Genomic DNA, 9,358 nt, shown 5'->3' with positions numbered 1-9,358 from the left:
ATTTTGAACTTTTGACTTCAGATTCGTAATTAGCGACACCAAAATCCCCCAAGTAGGTATTTTCAAACTCATTCATCTCTTTTTTCTAAATTTTGAAATCGCCATCTTGCATCCGCCATCTTGAATTAAAATTTTCAAAATTCTGACTTCATATTCGTAATCAGCGTCCCCAAAAACACAAGTATACTTTTTCCTCACAGCGTTTTTTTCATGGCGTTATGATAAGAAGTGTCACCCCCGTGGCCAGTCACGGGGGTGCCTTTCTTCCTCTCATAAAACTTTTTTATTTATGTGGCTAGTCGGAGGGGTGCCACCTCTCATTCTCAGAATATGTTGCAAGGGGGGAAGTAAACTACGTATATTATTTATTTGACTGGTCACAGGGGTTTCATCACATTACGTTGGAAAGGGGAGGGTACGTTTGATCAAAATTATTTTTAATATTAGTCACATGGGCTCCTTCTCGCCCCCACGTGACATTGGAAGAGGATAGAGGTGTGACCAACATTATTTCTGTTATCAGTCAAAGGGTGCCGTTTAGTCCCTCACTAGACGTTGGAAAGGAGAAAGTACCTGACCTACATTATTTTTGTGACTAGTCATAGGGTTCCCATCCCGCGCACCGCAAGAAGTTGGAAAAGGAAAGGCATGCCCCATACATTATTACATTATTACCTAATTTAAAATCAATCCCAAGTGAGTACTTTTTGGAACTGCAAATAATTTCGCTTTGCGATTAACTGTTTAGAAAAGGATAAATGTTTATTATCTCTTTCAACATTCTCCATAGAATATCATTAGGATTGATAGACATTCTATCAATTTAATTTCAGTAGGGATAGTTTTATCCATCGAAAATGCTATTTAAGAACTAGAAATCTTCTAAAAACATCTACAAAATGAAATTAAATCCTTTTCTTATAGGTTCAGTCTCTTTAGTTTCAGGCGTGCGAAATTCCATGAAAAACTCAACTTTTTATCTAAAGGACGTGAGACGTAACAAAACATCGAGTATTAGAACTGCTCGTCGAAAATATATGTATATGAAAAAATTGCTTTAAACCTTTTTTGGATAGAACGTCTTCCTTGGACGAAAAATTGAATTTGAACATTCTAACAGTTTATAATGGAAAGTACTAAAATAAAAAAAAATTAAAATTATATCTGCCTTTGTTTTCAAACTTGCAAATGTTTCATCACAAAATGCATTAAAAAGTTTATTGCGCCGTTAACTTAATGTAATTTAATTTAAAGTAATATCAAGCAAGAAGTTGTAGTCCGTAATGAGAATTCATTGCACTAAATCGAAGGTGATTGGAAATTCTAAAGCTCAAATTTAATTTCATTATAATTAAATGGGAAAAACACATATAGGATTTACGAAACTGATAAATTCCTTACTTTCTAATTTTTAGAATATTTTTTTTTAACTTCAGACTCAAAATGGAATTTTAAAGCTATGGGAAAAAATTAATAGTAACTAGGAAGAGTAAAGCTCTCTTTGTTTGAAAAGATAAGGTCTTCGATATGCATTGCAAAATTATAAGTTTTCTGATACGCACTGCATAGAGGAATTACTGTTTGTTTTATTTTATGCATTCTTTCTACATCGAAGGGTGGGATATATGATTTTACAACCCGTGCCAAAGTTCATTCAATCCTATTAGGATTAAAAAGAAAGGGAAGTAAGTCTAAAACGGCAAGTTTGGAATTGAAAAGAAAATTAGTTTTGAATATTAAGTATAAGGTAACAAGAAATTATGTTACACGTAAAACTTTGATATATTCTAAGCACTGAAAACACTAAAAGTCATAATTAAACCATTTAAATGAATATACAATGTCGAAAAAAAATGGCCAGGTTTTTGTATTGATGATATAATAACAATATTTTATAAAGTAAAAGCTTCACCTCATTCTAATTACGCCATGTCAGCCATTTATCATAATCTTGGATTCAAGATCGAACCTCAAAATCAATTTTTTTATGTAATGCGCATGAAATATTACAACTGATTATTTTTTCATTTCGTGGTATTAATTCCTTTTTAAATGAAACAATGACTATTATGTAGGGAAATATATAATTCAATATTTATTACAAAAAATACGCAATTTCAAATGTTCAGATTAAGTTTCAAACTTGTTGTTTTAAGAAAAAATTATTTACATATCATACAATTTTCTGATCTATAGCAATTTTCTTTTAAAAACTTATTATTGCCTGTGTTGTAGGAGACCATATTTCCTTATATTTGTTTATTTGATTAAAAATATTAAATTTTGAGGCTAGATAGTCTATATCCACACTTTTAATATTGTGTTAGAAGTGTTATAATTTGTATGAAAATCTGCTGACGCATTAAAAATGATAATTAAGTGTAAATCGTAAGATTTGTTTGAGAATTAAAATGAGTGAAAGTAAACAAAATTGTACTTCTTCGCCTAAGTTTAGACTTTGTATGAGAGCTGACTTGATTGTAATTTTCACCATCGCATCGCCTAATCGTTTCGTCGCACCGCGCCATGTGATGGCTCACAGGAGTTACCCGTTTGAACCACACAACCCATTGGCCATTTGAAACGAGTGGCAGTACTTTCATGTTTTGGTTATTTTTAATTAACATATTTATTATTTTAGATTTGTTAAATACTGATATAAGGGCTTAGTGTGTGAACTATGAATTACCATAAACAAGAATAAAAATAATACAAGGGATTCTGCATAATATTATGCCTAAAGTTCAATCACAAATGTTAACACAATTACCAAAAAGCCATATGTACCAAAAAACGACATTAATCTAGCTTTCCTAATGTATTATTGAAGATTGGGCATATTATCGTACTAGCCGTTGTAGACCCAGGTCACCTGAGTGACGTTTACCGTATAGAAATATTATTTAATCTGCTGAAACGTTGAGTTACGTTACCTGTAGAGCGGGTTGAAACACGGCGTTTGCATCCATAGGGTTGTCACATTTTGTTTCAGTTCTAGTGTACACAGGTAGGTAGATGGATAGGTAAAAGGGTAGGGTGTACAGCTACCTTAACTCGAATTTTCAATAGATTCGCTAAGAAAAATCATACGCATTACTATAAATGTAACATAACGACCCCAACTCGTGTGAATTCAGTCATCGCTTCACTCGGACAGCAAGCTTCGCACTCGTTGCAATCGCTGTGTTTCATCCCTTGTAATGCAACATACTATTCTTCGAGTTTCGGCACGTGTAGAACGGGCTGAAACACGTGTTTGCATCCCTAGGGTTGAAACGTTTTGTTTCAGCCCCAGGGTAAACATGTAGGTAGGTAGATGGTTAGATCCTACAGGTACCGCAACTCGAATTTTCAATAGATTCGCTATGAAAAATAATATACATTACTAGAAATCTAAAAACTGTTGCGCATTTACGCACGTGAAAGTATTCTCCTCTATGGCAAAATGAAATTATTATTAAGGAACATATATGTAAACTTTATCTCACAATAAATATTTGTAATTGATTCGTAATTGATACTTCCAGTCTTGACAATTTTTATTCGGGACGATACATATGGGTGAAATAACATGCGATTTTCGACAGAAATTTGTAAACAGGTTTTGTTGAATCTTTTTTTTTTCTCGTAACTTTCGTCGTTTTTCGACACATTTATTATTTGTTTATTTTTTCAATTTTATTTTTCACGAATTAAACAAAAAGTAAGAGTCCTATCAAGAAGTGATTCTTATTTCTTGTGCAATCAAAATTTGAATGTTCGATCTTCCAAGAAAATCCAAAAATTTATTATGATATGCTTGTAGGGCTTTTAAAAATAAATGTTTTCCTTTTCTTGACTTTTTTTCATATCGTCCGTTTTTTGGCTTAAAATTTTGATTTTCGGTTGATTAAAAAATGTTTGAAAACGCTATAACTCTGGGAATTCTTGTTTTATCAAAAAAAGTCATTAGAATAAATTGTTTGTTTCTTTTAATACTATAAATATCCGCACATAGAATTTTCTAATTCAGAAAAAAGTGGTCTCAAAAATTTTCAAAATGCGCTCACTTTCTGAATTTTTACCAAAAATGGCTGATTAACGAACTCGCCATTTCTTTAAGGACCAAAAAAAGTGTGCTAAAGAAGGATTTGATCAGTTCATTTTTTCGGGAGTCAACGTGTTTACGGATGGACAGACAGACAGACAGACACCATTGTAAAAACCTTATTTTCGGATTCAAGGGGTCTCGAAATGTGGATATCCGTTGAAGAACCGTGATGTTAAATTTCAGACAATTCTAATACTTTCTCAATCATGAATGATGAGAATGTAAATATACCACTTTACTTAAGTATATAATGATTCTTAAAAAGTTCTAATGAAGCACTTTCTTTCGAATACGAATCATGTGAACATACATGTATTCTGGCATCATGAAGCACAAACCTGATAAAGATGACCTGTATTGGAATAAAAGAACAAGGAACGCAGATTCGAAATATTATAGAAATTTTTAGAATTTTTCACCATGTTTTTTTAATCAATATAATGGTGGTACAAACGAGAGTTTTACGAAGCACGTGTGCTCTAATTTTCTTGCGGTTTAAGCGAATGATTGGTTCATGTTGTAAAGGAAAGATATCTGGAAAGTTCTTACCTTGTAATATTGAATACCGACTGCTTTATTATTCTCTATGATAACTCTAGCTGCAGTAGCATTTAGCATGATGTGAAGATTGCGGCGATCTCTAACTGGCCTAAGGAAGGCCGCAGAGCTGCTGACTCTCACACCATTACGACTGTTTGTTTGAGCTACTGTAAATCCTGTAAACTGGTCGCCATTCAAATCCTCGGTAAGCGTGTATCCTCTTTCTACAACCGCCTGAAGAATGTCATTTGTTATTGGAGGCTGCCAAGGAAATCTTTCAACATTTAGTGGTCCACCTGCCAAATGATACTTCATTCCAACTCTGGGAAGCTCTGTATTATTCTCCATGCACATAAAATATGGCAATACCTAAAAGTAATATTAGAAGTTTAATCTTCTCCTCCTATTAAACGTCATTTACTTATATGGGTTTTCAATCATTTTCTCTGTCAAATTAGTATCAAGGAGAGCAAATGAATAAGTATATAAGCCATTTTTACTTACGAGACATTTTCTGGCTTATCAATTAATATATTTTTAAGAATCACCGTTTACCAGTACACATTGGTGTAAATTTTTTAAGAAATTAAAAATAATAAAAATAGCAAATAAGTAATAACTCAATTTCAGTCCAAGAACTGAGCGGTATGGTGGATTTCTGACCCACGGATAGCAAACAGAACCTATCGTTAAACTGATTACAATCACTAAAATGAGTATTTGTGCTCAGATTTATTTTTAATACTCTTTTGTAAGTTATTTACAAATGAGATAAATTCTAGGATACAGGTAAGCCAGATGCGAAATTCGGTCCGATACCAGAGCTTGAACAATCGGCCCAAAGTAGGCCCAGGTTTGGTAACCGATCTACGGTAACCATAGTTGGACTGACTAAGATGTTTCCAAGCTGCCATGGCCGTACCGACTTTGGCGATGGGTCCAATTCTGGCCCAACTATGGGACGAAAATCGAATGAATTGTGGCAGATTGGTCAGTACGACCGAAATAATGACTAACGGATAAACTTTGGTTAATTTTTACAAAAAGGCCGTGAAATTAGAGTCGGCTCGACTCTAGGCAAGAAATCGCCTAAACGTTGACATTTCCAAGTCACCATCATTCACCCGGCGTAGCGGTCGGTCAAACCTTGGCCCGAGTATGAGCAGACCGACGAATCATCTCTGAATCATTGTTGGCCCGTAACATTGATTGAACATAACCTACTTCATTTTGATGGATCTGTTTTCGGCCAAAGTTGATCTGCTCGTATTATTGGGAGACCGAATTGGTGTGTTAGTCGTAGAAATTTATAAATATTAAAAATGAAGCATTACAAATTCCTAATCAAACATAGGAACGTTTGAGGGTAAAAATCTAAAAAGGTGAAAAAACTTTTTTTATTTGTGACATAATATGATTTTGAATTAAAATTATGGTATTCTTTTTTACATTTTAAATATGGCATTCAAATTTGTTATGAATAAATAAAAATGATGAACAAAATGGTAATTTTTTCTATGTGGAAATTCCCTAAGTTTCATAGAGTAATATTAAAGATTCTGCAATATTATATAACAAAGAAGACAATTTATTGTTATTATCATGAATTAATTTCATAAACAAAGGCATTATTGAAGCAATTTTCGACTTTTCCAACATTTTCGACGACTTGTTCGTTATCGAATACCCAAATAATACATATGTGTATTAAATTTGTTTAAAAGATCATAGAATGTATCAACTAATTATGAATATTGCTGAAATTATCATGAAGTTCCCCCAATTTAAAAACTTGACATCGAAAAAACTAATTTTTATATCGACGAATGCCTTATTAATGCTTTTTTCATGAGATTTGTTTTAAAAAATCATTAAGATTATCAACTAATTATTAATTTTGTTTAAATTGTCATGAACTTCCCAATTGAAAGGATTGGCAATGAACAAAAAAAGCATTTTACTGCTAATAAATGCCCGAATAATATATTTGCTTATTAAATTCGGTTTTTTGAAAAATTATAAGATTAATCAACAAATTATGAATTTTGCTAAAAGTATCATAAAGTTCTTTATTAACAAAATTAAATGCTCTGTCGAAAAATTCCTCACTAATGCATTTTTTGTAATTTTAACAATTACAATCTCAAATAAATTTTCTTAATCATCATGTCCTCAAAGGTCTGATTTTTTTATCAACAATTTTTTTCAAGTTTAAAAAATTTTTATCAAAAATTCTTGTAATCATTTACGTCAAACTATTCAACGGAGTTTTTGAAACAGATCTTCAAGTTCTTCAATAGCGAAGTGGCTAGAGTGTGCGGTGAAATACACTAATTTAGGTAATTTAGGTAGGGTTCGAATTATCGGCGAGTGCAATTTTTTAAAGCGTTAAAGCGTGCGATTATATGTTAGTGTATACATTTCGTTTAAATTATTGTTTTTGAAGGTTGGGCCGGCATCATCCCAATAGATGGCCCACATATGAGACCAAATGTCGGGCCGCCGTGGAGAAGCCAACGGAGGTTGACCGTTATCATTTAGCTGGTTGGCCCAACCAGTGGCGCACAGCGTTGGACCGACCGCCCAGCAGTTGGCCCGACCGTGGGCCGAAGGTCAATTCGCACCTGGGGATGGAAAATTAAGACTTAATCAAATTATAAATAATTTGAACCTACTTCTTTGTTCCTACGTATTTTATTTATTTGTAGCTGCTTTTTCTTTCTCGATAAAAAAAATATTGTTCCGTCCAGAACGTAAGGTTTCTACGATTTTATTTTTACTCCATAATTTTAGATTTATTTTATATTTTGTACATTCCAAATAAGCTCTTCAAACTTCTATACTTTTACCCACAATTCATTTCTATTGTATACATTCACGCTAGGAACGTGCTTTACTCTAACTTTCCTGGCAAAATATTCCTTTTACATTTGTAGCTTTCAGCATCTGTCTACGAGATTGCCAGTTTTAAATTTTAAGGTTTATTATGCTCCTCTCTTCTTATCCTTTAAGTTGCTGCGACCATTCCGCTTAATTGTTTTATTAAAGGTCAGCTAGCCCATAACTATATCTTCTTATTATGGAATTTTCCGAAAGGGCCCCTTTGGACCTTTACCTAACTCTCTAGATCCACTCCCACTGACAAGTGGTCTGTCCTAAATATCCTGCCTCCGTGCACCATCTAACTACGATCCAAAATCAGATATTTCTTATCTTGAATAGAGGTATCTATCTCATCTCGCAAGTTTTTATTGTGTTCAACCTGCTTCTGATTGAATATAATTTTAATCAGATTCGACGAACACCGTGTCAAACTAGGTTCGGTGCACAAAAGAAATATCACTGAGAGCTAAATACGTTAAATAGAGATAGAAATATTGAAGGAGGTTAACTATATTTTAAATTCCAGCTTGATAAAATTGTGCACATTGTAAAATATTTTTGAGTCAAAAGTAGTTGCCCAAAAGTAAATCGCTGATTGGCTCAAATTAATATTAGTTGAAACGATAATAATTGATGCTCATGCAGAATCGATGGATTATTGATTAGATATAATTTTTTCATTGATTCGGTAGAATTTTTCTCTCTCTGAAATTCCTTAGGCTTTGTTCGTGCCTACAATAAATTTTTATGTAAATACTTTAACTTTCATTTTAAACTTTAAATTGGTCTTAACCATGAAAAAAATGTTTACAGACTTTACACAAGTAAAACCTTCAGTATAGATATTTCCTAAATAACTGATTTGCAATAATCTGTGGGTTATACTTCCGTAAGACCTTCAAAAACTTATACTAAAAATTAAAAATTGAAGACATTCTAGACGTTTTTACATCACGGCTGACAAGAAAACATGATTGGTGAAAAATGTTGGCAACTCGTCCTATTTGAAGTGGCAATTCTTTTTTGATTAATTTTATTTGGTTCAGCATGTCATAAAAAAGTTTCTTGCAAAAATGTAATAAATTTTTGAGGAGCTACCTCATCCCATGACCATCCTCTGTTTCCGAGGGCCTCCCAGTTGTCAAAATCCGTTGGATGCCCTCGAATGTACATCATGCCATTGTGGGAGGAAGTTCCACCGAGATTTTTGCCTCTAGGCCAACTGCAGGACCCACCAGTGACTAGACAAGCAAAATTTTCGTTGGTTGTATTGTACTGCCAGTCAATATCACTTCCTATAACAATGGGAAAAGGTGAGACAGAAATAATTTCCGAACGCACAACTGAGATAATTTAAGCTCACCTAAAAACATTCCCACCATACTCGGTATGCTTGTGCCAGGCGGTTCATCTGGACCAGCTTCAAGAAGTAAGACTTTCCACTGTGGAATCTCACTTAATCTAGAAGCCACCACGGAACCTGCTGATCCTCCTAAAATAAAAAGAAATTGCAAAACTTCTCATTAGATGTGGTATGTATTCAGGAATAGTATGTTAAATCACTAGCAGTGTTTGGGTCTTTACTGAAGGATCAAAGTTTGCATGGCAAGTTGTAAAATTATGGCTTTCGGGAATAGTTTTACAAGTCGTCATAGGAGCATGAAGAGACATACAGTAGAAGTCCGATAACTTGCTGTCCGATAAGTGTACACTCCCCTTAATACGTCATCACACGTACAGCACTCACAATAATTGAGACTCCGGATTCTATAACCACGCATAAAATTTGCCTGGCCGCTTCAGGCCGCTCGAGTTGGCCCCTGATGGCTTGAAAATCAGTTTTCG

At 33.7% G+C, this 9,358-nt stretch overlaps 1 protein-coding gene across 5 annotated transcripts in view; it reads right to left on the bottom strand.

The window, feature by feature from the left end:
- The window catches only part of LOC117173207 (glucose dehydrogenase [FAD, quinone]-like), a 164,928-nt gene that overhangs the window by 12,334 nt on the left and 143,236 nt on the right, over nt 1–9,358 (bottom strand). For all 5 annotated transcript variants that reach the window (XM_033361651.1, XM_033361650.1, XM_033361652.1 and 2 more), the window contains 3 exons: nt 8,877–9,005; nt 8,612–8,808; nt 4,640–4,999 (listed from right to left, as the gene is read on the bottom strand). In XM_033361651.1, the coding sequence (XP_033217542.1) occupies nt 4,640–4,999; nt 8,612–8,808; nt 8,877–9,005 (686 nt within the window). The remainder of the gene's footprint in view (nt 1–4,639; nt 5,000–8,611; nt 8,809–8,876; nt 9,006–9,358) is intronic.

Source organism: Belonocnema kinseyi, chromosome 5, assembly GCF_010883055.1.
Source record: "Belonocnema kinseyi isolate 2016_QV_RU_SX_M_011 chromosome 5, B_treatae_v1, whole genome shotgun sequence".
Taxonomy (NCBI): domain Eukaryota; kingdom Metazoa; phylum Arthropoda; class Insecta; order Hymenoptera; family Cynipidae; genus Belonocnema; species Belonocnema kinseyi.
This window is presented reverse-complemented; position numbering and strand designations above follow the sequence as displayed.